General features: G+C 35.4%; 1 protein-coding gene across 10 annotated transcripts in view; it reads right to left on the bottom strand.

The window, feature by feature from the left end:
- Window positions 1-3,448: 3,448 nt before the first annotated feature.
- The window catches only part of ITGB8 (integrin subunit beta 8), a 79,658-nt gene continuing 65,461 nt past the window's right edge, over window positions 3,449-17,645 (bottom strand). For 9 of the 10 annotated variants that reach the window (XM_027573559.2, XM_027573562.2, XM_027573556.2 and 6 more), the window contains 5 exons: window positions 16,275-16,680; window positions 13,646-13,871; window positions 12,193-12,299; window positions 9,019-9,182; window positions 3,449-8,925 (listed from right to left, as the gene is read on the bottom strand). In XM_027573559.2, the coding sequence (XP_027429360.1) occupies window positions 8,803-8,925; window positions 9,019-9,182; window positions 12,193-12,299; window positions 13,646-13,871; window positions 16,275-16,680 (1,026 nt within the window). In that variant the 3' untranslated portion in view covers window positions 3,449-8,802. The remainder of the gene's footprint in view (window positions 8,926-9,018; window positions 9,183-12,192; window positions 12,300-13,645; window positions 13,872-16,274; window positions 16,681-17,645) is intronic. The other variant, XR_003516405.2, reaches the window with a different exon arrangement.

Genomic DNA, 17,645 nt, shown 5'->3' with positions numbered 1-17,645 from the left:
GGGAGAGGGAGAAGCAGGCTCCCGCCGAGCAGGGAGCCTGACGCGCGGCTCCATCCTAGGACCCTGGGATCATGACCCGAGCCGAAAGCAGCTGCTTAACCAACTGAGCCACCCAGGCGCCCCAAGTTTAACCAATATTTTATGTTTGGTATCATACCCTGCTCATTCTTTACTCAGTAAATATAAGAGATAGTGGGACATTCGTGGATGCGATAATATACACCTATTAAAGATTGTTTAAATTTTGGCATGGAAAAATTTGAAGTGTTTTTGAATAAAAAAATATTTTTATACTAGACTATTCATAGCATATTTCTACCTTAGATACTAACAGGTATATATCTCTAGAAAATAATGGCAATGGTCAATGCTGGGTGGTCACACTGGAGGAGTATTTATTTGAACTGTAGTGCCTAGGTATTTTTGGATGTTTTATAATAAATATGCATTATTTGCACAATAAAAATGGTAAAGTACATAGAAAAATAAAATGAAAATATGCCTAGATGTGAAAGTGATTGATATTAGAAAGTTGGATTTTGACTTTTTTTCTACTTTTGTATACTTCCAATTTTTTTTACATTAGTACTAAATAGCATTTAAATTTGGTATAAAAAGCATTTAACAGCGTTAAATACTTAATAATATATATTTTTATTTTATTTTTTTAATTTTTTTAGAAAGCAAACCAAATCACCTTTATTATGTTATGTTAATCACCATACATTACATCATTAGTTTTTGATGTAGTGTTCCATGATGCATTGTTTGCGTATAACACCCAGTGCTCCATTCAGTACATGCCCTCTTTAATACCCATCACCATGCTAACCCAGCCCCCCACCCCCCTCCCCTCTAGAACCCTGAGTTTGTTTCTCAGAGTCCATAGTCTCTCGTGGCTCATCTCCCCCTCCGATTTCCCCCCCTTCATTTTTCCCTTCTTGCTATCTTCTTCTTCTTTTTTTTAAACATATAATGTAATTTGTTTCAGAGGTACAGGTCTGTGATTCAACAGTCTTACACAATTCACAGTGCTCACCATAGCATGTACTCTCCCCAATGCCTATCACCCAGCCACCCCATCCCTCCCACCCCCCACCACTCCAGCAACCCTCAGTTTGTTTCCTGAGATTAAGAATTCCTCATATCAGTGAGATCATATGATACATGTCTTTCTCTGATTGACTTATATCGCTCAGCATAATACCCTCCAGTTCCATCCACGTCATTGCAAATGGCAAGATTTCATTCCTTTTGATGGCTGCATAATAGTCCATTGTATATATATACCACATCTTCTTTATCCATTCATCTGTCGATAGACCTCTTGGTTCTTTCCATAGTTTGGCTGTTGTGGACATTGCTGCTATAAACATCGGGGTGCACGTACCCCTTTGGATCACTACATTTGTATCTTTGGGGTAAATACCCAGTAGTGCAATTGCTGGGTCATATGGTAGCTCTATTTTCAACTTTTTGAGGAGCCTCCATACTGTTTTCCAGAGTGGCTGCACCAGCTTGCATTCCCACCAACAGTGTAGGAGTATAAAAAGCATTTAATAGCATTAAATACTTAATAATATTTAAAAAGAAATTTTTAATTGAGTAGAGTTGACATGTTATATTAGTTTCAGGTGTACAATGTAGTGATTCAACCTTAATGGTATTAAAAAGTATTGACAGCATTAGAGGGTATGAAATTAATGTTTAATTAAGAAATTATGTTTGGTTTTTATGAGTATATGCCAAACTATGTATAATTCCAATAATATCACTTTTCTATTTAAAAACTTCAGGGCTTGCTTTTTTCTCAGAGCCAAAATTCAAACTTTTAACCCTGGAAATCAAATCCAAAACTTAGGACCTGTAGGTTATTGCCTTTTATTATCCAGTGGTGTATCTCTACAAGATTTCAATGTTCTTGCATGGAATTCTCACCTTTGTCTGCTTTACCATTCCCCTAACTCTCTCTGACGTCACATATGTCCACACTCACCTTTCCTTCAAAGTCCAGGCCAAATGATCTTCTCTGTGGACGTACTCTAGTGTAACTCCAACATGAGTGCATTAGCATTTTTTTTTTCATTTTTAAGGTTTAGTCACTCTTTCCTGTGTAGTACTTTTGCACATACATTAAATCTCCAAGTTAATTTATTGCACTGTTTTGGGGGGGGCATGGGGACATAGTTCGACTAGTAAAACTAGTTACACTAGTAAAATCTATCCTCACAAAACATATAATCAGTCATTTAAGGAGAGAGAAACAGATCTGGGCATGAATTCTGCTTGGCAACTTGCTGGCTGTGTGTATTTGTATAAGGTCCTTAACACCTCCTTGAGTTGTTTTTCTTATTTGAAAAATCAAGGGAAATGCTAGTTAGTATTGCTGAAGATTCAGTGAGACAATTATATAAAGAATACATTGTTAGTCAGAGTGTAGATTATCTGCTATAACATCAAATGCAGTGGTTTAGCTGAAAGGATTGTTTCCCTACCAGGTATCAGTCTTGAGGTAAGCAGCTGATGGCTGAAGGGGTAGCTCTGACAATTTCAGCACAGGGCTTCCTTGGCCAAGACAGCCGCTCCAGTTGTTCCAGACAACAAAAAGAGACAAGTAGGAAGTGGGATCCAGGGTTGCACATACTCCCTCCTTTCCCATTTCACTGGCCACATTTAGTCCTCTGATCACATTTAGCTGCAAAGGAGTCTGGGTAGTTAAATCTTAGCTGTGTTGCTGTACTGAAACTCGGGTCCTATTATTGAAGATGGAAGGGAAGAATGGGGTCAAACAGCACTCATAAAAAAAAATCATGATTCTGAGCCTGCAAGACTGTAGTCTGAACCCAACTGGGATGAATTCTCAAAAATAAAGTCCTTGTGAGACCTCCTGATAGATTCCATCTGATCTTTCCAGTGCAACTGTTCTACTTACAGATGTGCTACACATACCTTTTCCTTCAAACTATTAAAATTCCTTAATGACAGGCAATCTGTCCACATGTCCTATTTGACTTTTACTTGTCCCCTCATCTGCTTTACTTTCACCCCTCAGTTAAACAGAGAAAAATCACAACACAAGGGTATTCCATAAATTTCAGTTATTTAAGTATGCCTCTCAAGAATGGGCAATTGCAGTTTATTTGTATCAAGGTGATGGTAGAAGTCTCTGGCTAGTAAAAAAAAGCCTGACTTATCTTTTAGCAAATTTTTCAGTTCTCTGTAATTCAGACATTCTTTCTGCTTCCACTTTTGGACAGCTAGCAAAAGGGAAGAGAGAAATTTGGATGACCCCACATCTTTATCATTGACTCTACAACTTCCTAGAAGTCGTAGCTTTTTGAAATTATGTAATGTCCTCTACCAATGACAATGTATGGATGATATTACATTTCCTTGTATGAAAATGTGCTATTTTCTGGCAGCTCTGAGGGTCATGTAACACAAATGGTAAACAAAAAAGCATTCTGTGCATTCTTAGATCTTTACATTTTTATTTTAAAACATAAAATTTCATACTGATTAATACCTACTTTTAAACAGAATGATGCATTAATTAAATGCCTTGTCATAACTATTATAAGCTCTGTTAGAAAAATAAACATCTCAAACTACAGTGTCAGCTCTTTAATAAATACATAAAACAGAAGTTAGTAGTCAATCAGAATTACATGAACATGTTCATAGTATAGTTTCTGAAATTATCTTATTCCCCAATTTTCTGTGACATTTAAGGCAATTTAACTATGTATAATTCAAAGCCAGAAATAATAAGAAACTTGTTTAATGAGAATCTTTCTTTCATAAGAGCTATTTTAAATTCAAATATTTTAATTTAAAAATACACTCTATATTAATTTTACTTTTTACAAAGACAGGACTTGTTAAATGAAACAAATAAGGTTATATTACTGATAATTTAAAAACATTTCTAAATTATTTTTGCAGATGTTTAAAAAACTTTAATGAAGTAGCTGGTAAATGTAAAATAGTTTTAAAGTTATGTTAAATATACACAAAATGAATTTCTATATTATGTGCAAATTTATATTTTCTTATAATTTAGAATTAAAATATTTCATATCCAACATTCTTAATAAAATTTATGTACCATAAATTTTGTCATTATGGGGAATTCTTATCAAAATCACATTTATCTGTGATACAGTGTAAAGTTAGTAAATGTTCTTTACACAAATCACACATTTCCATCCTTGATAACTGCAGGTTTTTGTTTTGTTTTTTAATATTGTTGGATTAAATAATTTTAACTGAAATAGGTCATAGAGGTTGGAAATCTGATTAACAGAGTTAGTTTACAAAGACAGATTTTATGCAGGAAAGGATGCCAGGTAGATAAAAGAGTAGTGTTATTACTCTCAGCTATTTCATTAACAGCTGCCCAGATAGCTGAACAATTGTTTCATATAATTCAAATAACTTAAATATGCAGTTTTATGACAGTCATTATATGGGCTTGAAGGTAAATTCATCAAAGCCAAAGAAAAAAGTCAAACAAAAGAGCAGAAATGAGAAAGAAGTATAAAAAAATGAGAGGACTTGAAGGGAAAGTTTTTTTTCCCTACAGTACTGATTGCTTGTATCATATTTTTCATCTGTCATTGACATAAGACATACGAGATGCTACAAAATCTAATTGTGATGGTTTCATACATTTTTCCAGTTAATTCTGTTTAAAGTGAGATGATCATATGAAAGTATTCTTTAGAAAGGAATAGAAAGATTAAAAATTTGTTAGCAAAACTGGGAGAAACCCATCCATTCTTGTCAGTTAAGTTAGGTTTGCTGAAATTGTAGCCACTAGCATAAAGTATACATAGGAAGATGAAGAGCTTTTATAACCTAAAGGTCTGCAGGATCTGAGCTCATAATCAGACAGCCTCCATGATGAGTTGTATGTGATTCAGTTATACTGAAAATTGGTCTCACATGTTATCATAAACAGGTTCTCAAATATTTATAAGTAAAGGAATGTTCCTATCCCCATGAACATTTAAGGGTGAATTAGTGTAATACTTATTCAAGTACAACTTCAAACACTGCATCTAAGATGCCAGTGATTGCAAGATATGTCACAATTTTAGAAATGTGAAATTGAAAAGCAGATATCTTAGAATCAATGAAATATGAATATGTATAATCAGTTATCCATAATAAAATTGCCATACAGTAATTATAAAAGAAAAAGGAAATGATCTGAAAGAATGCCAGTTCTATACTTCTCTGAAAATATATCTCAGTTTGCATTGTATGAAATGGAGTTCTTAAGGTCAATATAAATAAGGATAGTTGTAAATTAAATATTGAGTATATAAAACAATACAATATGCACATGATTGAACTCCCATATAGCTATATTTCACTCAAACTTTCACTAAAGATACAGATCTCAAACCCTTTAGACCTGAGAGAAGCTCAAATGGCTGTGAAAATTTTAAATTCTTAGTTTTTAATGTGTATGTCTTGGTTCAGTTACATGATGAATTCTGAAATCATTAAGAGATGTTTGGAAATGGAGAACTTCCTTATACCATTACACTGAGTTCTTTTTCACAATAAGCCTTATTGAGCTTAGAGTTTTAGGGCAATCTCGGGAAAAGTGAGTAGGAAAACCAGGAGCAAGGAAGGAAGGAAAAGCCATTGAGTCTAATTTACTATACCATGTAACCAGAAGGAATATAATTCTATGGAGAAAAATTTTTATAGTTCATCATAATCATATTTCAGTGTCTCATGGATATTTGTTGTCATATATAAGAATATTTTTAATGGGATTATTTTAAAGGGATAATGTTTTTTAAAAATTTGGAATTTTTCCTTTTGTGAAGTGTTGTATTTGATGCATCTACCAATTTTAAGTTTTTGAAAAATCTGCCTCCAAAGAAATCTACTCTGTTAACCTTAGATTTTTGTATCCTTATAAACCAAAGCTATATTGAACATTCAGTACATAATCAGATTTTTAAGTGAATTTTTGAGTCTTTCAGAGAATGTTTATGATTTCATACATTTTAATAAGTTTCCAAAAAAGATATCAAATGTTTGTAAATCCATGTACCCTGTGGTGTAAAGATGTTCCCAGAGAAGTAGAATGCATACAGTTATATTGTAGTGTGTATATGGCACATTTCTAAATCATTACATACTTTAGAGCATAAAATGCTATCGTACCAAAAGTGTTGTTCAAGTTCTGTGTTAACTATTTAACATTTCATTATTTGTTTAATATCATGAATCTCAAAAATCTCCTGTGGTCATGTTAGTTGAAAATAGGCTCTATTTACATAAATTATTTAAACTAAGAATAAAAATACCCTGTTTTCCCTTAACTTTTAACTAATTCTAACTAGTCAAATATTAATTCTCTTCTCATAAGCCATTTTACAGGAAAATATCCATTATTCAAGTAAAATATAAGCTCTAAAATCTTTAAGAATCAGGTCTTTAAGTAAAAAAAGAAAGCACAAGACATCACAAGCATAACTACAATCATCATCAAGCATGGAACTGCCTATCAGGAAGTTTGTCTTTTCCTATGATAACAGCCTTGGTCCATTATATTAGTGCAAACTAGTGAGAGCATAAAAATATAAACCCTTGATTTTTAAGGGTTTCATTTGATTATGCTCCTTTGGATAATTCATTCCACATGGAGATTAGCTTACGAACATTATAATGTTCATTTTTTAAATTGTCAGCATTTTAATGAATGGATGTTTTCCACTTTTTCCTTTTGGAGAGCTATCAGGTATCCAATTTTTCTTTTTAAAATGGATACTGTGTGTGACAGGCAGCCTGCAAAGTATGATCTTTACGTTATCCTTGGTGATCAAAGGTATCTTACACAAGTGAGTCACAGTACTGAATTATGTCAGTGTCCCCAATCTCATTAGGGGAAGGAAATACAGTTCAACTTAGCGTCATAATTGCTTGGCTGTAGGGGACAGTTAATGGAGCTGCTGTGCTTGTTTGCTCCAGAACAACTTATTATATGTTTTAAAATCCTCTTTGGGGTAAAATATGGGGTGGGAGTTTGTCTTCATTAAAATGCAAATATCTGGCCTTTCTTCAAGTGCTGGAAGACAAATTTGGGAAGTTAATTATAAGAAAACATTTTAAACAAATTCCTTTGTTTTCATAGGCAAAGCTCTGTACTACACACAGGACTGTTGGACTTATAGCCAACAAAATCAGACTGAATAAGTCTGTAGTGATATGGTAATTTTGAAGAAGTTTCCATGGGGGAAGATAAAAGCTCATGGCCTCTGTATCAAGCTCTCAGGCTGAGCACTGCACAACTCACAGGCTGCGGTGTGAATGGATTTCCCTGTAGTTAGGCCATGCAGCATTCTCTTAGAAGCTGATTAGCAGGAAAGAATGGAAGCCAGTCATGGAATTCAGTTTGAGTTACTCTTTTCTGCTTTGCTTTGAAATTTTCTCATGTCATACTCAAGACTCCAGTAAATCACATTTAAAATTACTTCCAATCAAATATTTTAAAGAATCAAGAGGTAGCATGATATGGTGCAATGAACACTAGCCTGGCAATAAGAAGATAGAAGTTCTCTTCAAATGCTGCCACTTAATCACTTGGGCGTTTTTTAAGATATCATTTAAACTTTTTGAGCCTCAGTTCCCTGACTCAGTAAAAGGATGAATTAGCTTATTTCTAAGATATTGTCTATCCTCCTCCAACTGTATACTTTTAAATTCTGGTGAGTACGGTTGAGGTGATTCAGGGAAAGAACTCTTTAGGCTGCACTGAGGGGTGAAAATAATATAGCTTAATATAGCTTTTAATTAGAAAAATGCTAATATCTACTTGGAGTAAATATCTGAGAAAACTCACTAAAAATGTGGCACTTTGAGGCAGAGTTTCTAAACACCTTGTGATCTTCAACCTGATGATTAGACAAATGAAATGGTGAAGCATCCAGTTTATCAGGTAAGAAGATATGTCAGACTCCACATCTGCACACAACGAAGCTGGTCGATTTTGATGTTACTTTACAGTGTCCCTTATTAAACATTCAGCTTTTAAAATCAGTATTCTAATAAAGTGACATTGTATTATTAGGTTTTTATAGCAGTAGTAACTTAGCACTTATTTAATCCAGTCATCTGTGACATATATAAACCTATCCTGTAAGAAAGAAAAAATATAAAGGCAAAGAGAGAATGTTGAAATTAGTATCTTGTAAGAAGCAGAAAACAAACACATGCATAACACTACACAGTTTCAAAAGCAATATCCCTCAAAATTAAGGTTTTATCTATTAACCTCTTGAATAAGTGAAACACTAACCATTTATTCATCTAGATGTTCTTGTCTATTCACTGCCAATTGTTGAAGTGTTTGGCAACAGTAGTATAACTGCCTTTTATTTTTTTTCATCCACACATTCGGTGCAGGGATTACTGTACCCTTGTAGTGACACAGCATTGTCTCTCTCTGGGAAGCATAGGAATGGCAGGTACCTGTAAAGTGTAATCAGTGCTCTTCAGATGATCTACATTCTATGCTGATCTAAATAAGTTATATATTACAGTAAAGTGCTACAATGACACTAGTCTCAAACAGTAGTAAGACACATTTTTCTCTGAAAAATTCAGCAGCGATGTGAGTCACATGATGATGAGGATGTTTGTCAGTCTTCATTCAAGTGGACAACCAGCAACCAGCATGATCTAGAACAGTTTGTCTCCTCCTGTGACTTCTAAAATTATATATTTTTAGGAGCAAATATTAAAAATCCAGTTTCCCATAAAGTACTTTCTATCTTTTTAGAAGTTGCACCTGAAAGTTTCATGAGCATTTAATTTGCTGATATCCAGTTTTATTTCTTCAGGCTTCTCACGTCGGTAGGTTACTGCTCTTGTGCAAACACTTTGCAGAATCAACTTGTCCTTGAGGGAGAAAGAATAATATTACTTAACAGTCTAAATATTGGAAGTAGACAATGACATACTGATAGTAATTCTTTTTTAGAATTCACTGACCTTTTTTGAGGCCGACACCCTGTAATCTGCCGAGGACTTAATTTTATTACTATTCCATTGTAGTATCACCTGTCTAATGATAAGGACTTTAAGCAACCCAATCAAGAATGTAACTATGAAGATGATGAAAAATATTCTTAAATAGCTTGGGCTAGAGAAACATTCTGTAATAAAGCAAACAAATAAATGGATTAAAAACTGGAATGAGTAAATCAAAGGATTTTAACAAGCAAACAATGTTCTCCTTCTCAATTAATAGGACCAGAGATATTTGCAAATCTACATTTTCAAAACAGAAGAATGTCATTACTACTGATTCAAAAAGTAACTGTAATTTTTATTAAACATTTATTATTAAAATATTTCCAAGAGAAAACCATTTTGGAGAATACCCACAATTAAAGTATTCAAAAATATTATTTCTTTGCAGCTTGATTTTTTAATTGTATTAGCTGGAATGTGCCCAAATTCCTTAACAGAATAAAATTTTTTCTGTGACAGAGAGGGGCAGTTTTTGTGGTGTGCATTGTTGATCACTAAGTGGAAAATGGGATTTAAAAATTATTTAACAGCTCTGTGTATCAGCATACGTTTCTCTTGTTATGCTTGCTCTTCATTCACTGCACATCAGTAATGGAAAATAAAGTAAACAACTGCAGAAGCTAAAATCAGTACTATTCTAATAGATGAAAAAGTATTTCCTTTGAAAGTGTAGGGTAAATTTCCATTAATATTACATGTAGCCTCTCCAGGGAATAAGAGTGTCCAGCTCAGGACAATATGCAAATCTCTTTTCCTCAATTTTTATTAATTTAGTTTTTACTTGTCAACCAAATCTGTCAAATTTTGCTTCTAAAAATTCCACTGTATATTTTTTTTCAAGAACAAATAATTACTAGCTGGAAAAGGAAAATGCTGCATTAAGAGGAGGAGCATACAATGTCTCTGTTTTAACACCAGACCTTTGGCAAACCCTAGTTGGAAAGTCTACAGGCTCTGTGGATGCCAGAAGTATTACCCTAATCTAAGAGGAACATTGCACAATATGCCAGTATTCCACAGAATTCACTAGCTACCCCAGATACACAAAATTACCTCCTGGCTTAAAGAGGCATGTGTTTTCTGCCCATTCTCCAGACTTAAGGGACTTCACCTAAATGCCTGAAGGTCTCCCTGAGAGGGCCTTTTGGGAGGAGGACCTGCCAAGATTTAGAAGAGCAGTCACCCAAACGTGGGTAATTTGTGTCTGAATTCACCGGGATGACCAAGCATGCTTTTGAATAAGCCAAGAACTCAGAAATGAGGCAAGGGCTCCTCTCCAAGTGGGAACATTCTAAGCCCAGTTTTCTTTGGTCAGTGATAAGGTTCCTTGAAAGAAAGGCTAAAGGGAGTCCAAAGGACTACAAATTGGAATAGAAACACCAAAAGCAAGCACAAGTCTCCTGTTGTTACTGGTCTCTCAGAGAGAATCCAAGATACTTTATTCAAAGGTGGTATCCTTGGAGTCTTCCACAGTGACCTTCAGGTTTGTGACAAGCATGCCTTTCATCCTGACAGACTGTCATTTCCCTTGGCTGACTTAGAACTAGTCAATCAGCTAAAGCAGATCCTTAAAGGGGACACGTGGCTTGATCCCACTTATTGGCTTCTTGCCTAGGAGGAGCTTAGCCAGAAGACTGGAACAACACCCTTTTAAGTGTGATTGAGTGGATAGATAATAGAGGTGGCTAACAAATGCTCTTTCCCTCTCCTTCCACCATAGTTGTGAAGGGGAGGGGAGCCCCCTAGCTACCAATAAATTTCACAAATATTTCTAATGGGTTAGGATAGAGGACATCTTCAGGCTCAAATCTGCATGCATTTTAGAATGTTGTTTTGGATAGACAAACATTTAGCCTTGGCCATGCCTCTCATCTTAGTCTAGGTCAAGCAAGGGCTTTTCCTAAGGAGCTTTAAGGGAATACTTTTTGTAACCACACTTAGGTCAGAGTAGGTTTGTTTACTTAACATAATAAATGACATGTTGACAGAAAGGGCTCTATTTATTAGAAAAGGCACTTGGCTTTCTGGAGTGATTGCTGCAGCCCCAGCTGGCAGCACATGGGCTCTTTTCAAAGCCAAATTCATTATGGGCTAAGATTAGTGTGGATGCAAGGGAAGAAGGAAAGAAAACTGGAGAAAGTTTATTCTTCTGTGCAGTCTAAGAGCTGGAATTATCTTTACAGGTTTGAGGAGAGACTAGAAATAATAGTAACAGTAGAAATATTTTCAAAGAAGACATAATTTCAAGCTTAATTTCTAATTCATGTGTACTTTAACCTTAACACCTGAGCAAAGTGGCGTACTGGCTTTTGGCTTCTAATGAATTTTTGTCTTAAAATTGTCTTTGAACACAGCTTTTACATGTTTCTCCCATTTGCGTGTCATCTTTTAATTCACATATTTCTTTCATATTCACTGGCTCATTTAATGTCCTACAACTCCTTGAGTTTGGTATTATTATCTCTATTACAGATGAAGAAACTGAGGCTCAGAGAAATTTTGTAAGAGGGCTGGTATTTCTTATCTGTTAGTGTCAAGGGACATGCGTTAAGCCAAGGTCTTCAGACTAAAAGTTTCATGCCTTTTCCATTATGCCGCCTTTATAATCATTCACCCCTAAATTGTATTTACATCAGAATGAAAAATACCAGAAAGGAATGGCCCTTTTTAAGTTATATATTTTGCAAAAGCAGATCAATGCTACTTAGGATTTTTGGCTTCATCTGAAACATAAAAGTGAATTTTGGTTTTACATGAGGAACGTTGTATCTGGAAGCAAGTTTGGGTTCTGAAAGATAAGTATGGCTCCATTGTTTATCTGTAAGGATGAAATGGACTCCACGTAGGAAATTTCCACTCTTGGCTCACTGAGGCCTCTGTAGTAATTCTGCCTGGTGTACTGCCACAGGGAGGCACAGCATGAGAATTTAGCTGGGTAATTGGATGGGAGATGTAACAATTCAGCCAAACAATGGCAAATATACTCAGCTGCTTTTTATAAAACAGTACCACCTCTGGAAGACTGAAAACATTGAAGCAGCTAGTCCTTTTTTAGGATGATTGATTATGGGCCCTTTGGGGGAATGTGATTCTCTGCAGATACTCTTCAGTGCTTTTTAAGCTTTGGTTTACCTGGTGTTTGGTCCATATAATGCTGTTCCATGAGAGCACATGAGGTTTTACAACGATCAAGTATAGCTTGAGACAGGTTGTAAGGGTGAAGGCATTGCACACAATTCCTGTAAGGACGAAAAGAAATGAAACATTTAACCTTTGAAAAGGTTATAGCCCACAGTATTTTCTGCAAGAAATAAAATATCAAAATAGAGTAGTGCTGCTTTAGGACAGCCGCCTTGTAAAACTGGGAAAGCCACGACAGTTATTTGTAATACTGGCTGAATTTACACGGCAAAATTATATTCTAACCACTAAAAATCTTTTAATAATGTATAAAATCAAAATAATGAATTTTCCTTATTGAGAAATAGGAAACACATAAGATGCTTCCATCACAAATAAAACTCGTAAAAATATTTTAGAGGATAAATGTTATACTATAGAAAAGTTTAGCAATGAATACACAGTTCAAGTTTCAGTTGGGTTCGTTAGAAATAACTCCAACATTATGTTTAAGTACTGCATTTCCAAGAGAGTCACATAAATTGCTATATATAATTTTAAAAATTTTACTTGAGCTACCAATCTGAGAAAGTAAATGTCTTAAAAATTTTGAATAAAACAAATTGGAAGGCACAGTAATATTTAGAGTAGTGATCTTTGAGCAGGCTCAAACTGTTCCTGGGAAATTAGTTACTGACACAAAACAACATGCCACCTTCATTTAACATATCACCTCTTACTCATCCATCGCTTATTTCTAGAGGTGCTTCAGAGCCACTGTCATTCTTTATTTTTAAAATAATTTTTAAAAAAAACAAAAAATAAAAAAAATAAAAGAAACCCAATAATAATAGCTAACATTTATTCTAGGATTATTATGCACCAAGTAAGTACAAAGGTTGGGTTGTTTTTGTTTTACATGAATCATCTAACTTAATTCTGTCACAGAACTATATCAGGTACCATTATTATTATAATCCTCATTATTATTTTAATCATCATGTTGCATACCTTAAGCCTTGTGTAAACAAGGTTATATGTCAGTTGTATCTCAATAAAGCTGGGGAAAAAACAATAAACACTGAATATTATTCTTTAAAACAACAAAACTATTCCATGGAACACTACATCAAAAACTAATGATGTAATGTATGGTAATTAACATAACATAATAATAAAAAAAATGTGATGGTCAAAAAAAACAAAACTATTTCAAACAAGCTAAGGGAGTGAATGCCTAGACCAATTCTGATGTTTTCACAGCTATCTAGTGGCCGAAAGTTGGAATCTAAGTTTTCTAATTCCTAAATTCCCCATTCGGTTCTTTTTTAGCATGATGATAACAATTTACCTGGTAGAGAAGATCCAGCAACATCTAAGATTAAGGAAGGCAAAATAGAGAAAGGACGAACCCAGCACTACTGAAGGACTGCTGTATGTATGTTTGGAGGTAGAGAACACGTACCAGTTTTCACTGCAGGCTGTGTGACACGTGGGGCAGTGTTCACAGAAGCGGCCGATACTCCTGGGATCCGTGCATTCACACCTGCCACATACACACGTACCTCTTCCACTGCACACTTGGCCCTTCGGACTGACACAGTGCTGGGCTGAGGCTGACGGGCACTGACAGCGATCCCCTTCCCAGCCACTGAAGCACTGGCATCTGCCCGCTTCACACTCTCCATGCCCTGCAACAGACACTCCAGGACCTAAGTTACTGGGGCCGCTGACTCTGTGACGTGTTTCCAGACCTGAATTCCCCTCCCCCATCCGTGGAAACACACCGACCGTCAAGTGAGTGGGAACAGCATCATTTTCTATTCATCTGACAAGAACAATGCTAGGGTTTAGGAGGGCCTATTTTCAAATTTTCGGTTGTAGGGACTCTCCTGAGGCTAGATGTTGTGCTGACCGTTGTGACATCGGCTCTGCTGCTCGGGCTGCCTGGCCACTTGAAGGTCACTGGCCGTTCCGGTTTGAATGAAAAACACACAAATATAAAAAAGCCTCAAAGGCTGAAGTAATGTTAATTGTCTGTTTTAAGATCTGAAAAACAGGGTATTTGATTAATAGCTTCCATAATTTATTGTCGTGGTCTCTCGTTATTGCTAAGGGCCTGGGATAACTTGGGTCTGTGAGGCAAGCCCTTCTAGTCCTTCAGTGCCGCTAGCGCCATTTTAAAGACAAGATCTCTGGGCAAGTGGAACTAATCCTTTCCCATCTTCAGGACATTAACAGGTTAGAAGGGCATGTCCTACAGTGTGCTGTAAGCTGTTATTAGGTCATAAATGAGAGAAAGTAAGTGGGGTGTGTGTGTGTGTGTGTGTGTGTGTGCAAATGTACACTTGTGTGTTGGGCTTGGGGGCATGCAGACAAATGAGGGGAAACACTGGTCCTATGTACTTACATGGATTTTAGACTGCAGGAGGCATCTAAATTTAATATGTTTATGTGAATTAGAAATCTTCAAGAGCAATTATATATTACAGGGTTACATAGTGTTTCTCAAGCTTATGTGGCCACAGACTTTTCCTTCCTTCCTTCCTTCCTTCTCTTGCTTCCTGGCTTCCTCCCTCTCTTTCCCTCCCTCCTTTTACTGAGGAGCACCTCACAGGGTTACTGTTCCATAGAAGCTACTATTGGATCAACTCAATTGCTAAATGTAAAACTAATGAGATCCAGGCCAAACAAATGCCTGCCAGACCCAGTTCCCTATATGCAGGCTGCACACCTAATCCTAGCCAGCTGACCTGTGAACATGTGTTTTTATTCTCAAAGGAGACTAGTGAAGAAAACATTTGTCAGCCTACAGTTTGCACTATAATTTATACACAAATAATTCAAAGCAGATTCTCAATTGCCTGTGGGCCGGCAGTATAGTCGTATAGAAGGGCTAGTACATTGGTTTTTGATATTTAACTATAAATAGAGACTGAGATTCTCAATGCATTTCAAGCTTCTTTGAGAGATCAAAAGCTGTGGGATATCAGACCTCTTCCCTGTTCCAAATAGGATTAGCTCTAAAAATTAGAAGATAATTGCTAGTTTGTTCTTAAGTCATCTATAATCCATTCTACCAATGATACCAGGTACAGCAGAATAAATGTTTGGCATATAAAATGTTTTGTGTCGATAACAGAATAAAAAGGCAATTTTCCATTGCATATTTATGTGACATAGGGCAAATTTCTAGTTTATACAAGAATAGAAAATTTGTATAGGTTTGTTACTTTCCATATGGTTATGGCAGTGAAATATTTCAGTTCATCGGTAATCAATATTTGCTTACCAAAATGCAAACATTAAAAAGCTGTTTTAACAATAAGTGGATTTAGCACAATGTCACAGAAAAATTAATTCATTTAAAAACAATATTTTCTATTAAATTTCAAATGTTGCACAGATTTTCTAGAATCTAACCTCTAGGTGGCAGTAAACTGAATTAGCCAAAAGTACTTTTGATATTTTTGTTTTAAATTATTTCATTTTTTAAACGTTGTCTGCGTGTGGCCTCTGGTACTAATCTTCTAGATTACTTTTGAAACCAGCATCTTCTTGGAGAATGCTGTCCTTTGATAATTTCGTTGCTGGCGTTGTTCCAAAAATACACTGGAAAGGTTTAAGTTATTACAAATTTATAATACCATCTATAATAGTGCCTTAAGAATTTTCCAATGAATGGAAACTATGTTTTTATAGCTCACTGTCCTCTGAGCAAGCTGGAGGGAGTGACCACTTACGAGAATGAATCAGGTCTTTCCAGAAGAATACTCTGATTATAGAAAACCTGCCAGACATCACAGTAATTTCCTTTTCTGGGTATATAGATCAAGGCATACTTGAGAATAGCACTGAATTTTTGGCTTTTATTTTGAAGTATTTCCTGTACAAAATAATTTAAAATATAAACAGCAGAATCATATGCCATAAATCTGTTGCCATGCCCTAATTTAATAGACTTTGAACCTCTGAATATTAAGTTCAGATTCAGGATTGGTAATTATAAAGATGTGACTTAAAGATACTTTAATATATATGCCAGTTTAACAGTAACTAGTAAAAACTGCATGTATATGTTTATTTAAACCTACCAGCGCACAGATTTCCATGGTGATACGGACAAGAGAAGTCATCCTTTTCACAGTATTTTCCATACACTTTTCCAAGCTTAATTTTGTGACATAGACATTTCCCACAAACACAAACTCCTCGACCACTGCAAACAGGTTGATCCTTGTGTGACTTGCAACTCTCAGAAGGAAATTGATCTTCATCAAAATGACATTTATTCTCATTACACTGGAAACACTTGGCATCTAGAAACACTTCATCTACACACTTTTGTTTAGGTGCTCTCCCGTCATCACACTGACAGCTGCAGTTTCTGTGTATATGAATTTTAGTGGTTTCATTGAAACCAATAGGTTTGATTATTGCATAGCTCTTTCCTCCTGTGACATCACACTTTTTCATTGTAACTGTTACATTGAAAAGAACCTAAATGGGGGAGGGAAAGAAAATATATTTATATGTCCTGATTATTTTTATCATCACTATTATATCTGTTAATGCTATTCTGAATCAATAATGTACCATCTTATAGAAATTTATAATACTTTGTAAATTACACATGCAGTCTTTCATAGGTAGATGTAACATCCCTTTTTAATTTAATTTATTTCCTAATTAATGAACTAGAGAGTTAAAGGAAGCAATGACTGCTACTTGTCTATATTGTACCATTAAATGGATATGGGTTCAAGCCTATTTGAAATGTCCTCCATTGATTTCTTAGCAAACTTGAGAGAGAATAGATCATCTTCTGAATTAAGTCCTAAAATGTGCGGTTATTGAATATTTCGCACAAGGGAGAGAGCAAATAAACTAAAATAAAGGACTATTGCTCTCCTGGTTTAAAACCATGAGACAGGATGTTCAGATGAACAATTCTTATTTTTGTTCCTATTTCCTAGGGGCCCAAGTAAAGTTTCAGGGTTCAATTTTAGTTTATACATGGTATTAATGAAGGAAAACATGAGGCTTTCTCTGATGTTACTTAAAGGAAAAAGATTTAGGACTCTCAGATTTTTTTTTTTTTAAGATTTTATTTATTTGACAGAGAGAGACACAGCGAGAGAGGGAACACAAGCAGGGGGAGTGGGAGAGGAAGAAGCAGACTTCCTGTGGAGCAGAGAGCCCGATGCGGGGCTCGATCCCAAGACTCTGGGATCATGGCCTGAGCCAAAGGCAGCCGCTTAACCGACTGAGCCACCCAGGCGCCCCTGAAGTTATTATTATTAAATAAGTATTTAAAATAGTATGTATTTATTTAACTTGAGAGTTTGAGAGAATAGTCAGTGGAGTTAAAACAAGTAGGAACTTTGGAAAGAGATAATAAAAATTACTTTGAAGTGTATATATAAGATCCTTGGGGTCAGTAGTAAATAAAGTTTTCCAGAATG

This window comes from Zalophus californianus, chromosome 12, assembly GCF_009762305.2.
Source record: "Zalophus californianus isolate mZalCal1 chromosome 12, mZalCal1.pri.v2, whole genome shotgun sequence".
In the NCBI taxonomy this organism is placed as follows: Eukaryota; Metazoa; Chordata; class Mammalia; order Carnivora; family Otariidae; genus Zalophus; species Zalophus californianus.
Note: the sequence above shows the minus strand (reverse complement) of the source record. Positions and strands in the feature narration are given on the sequence as shown.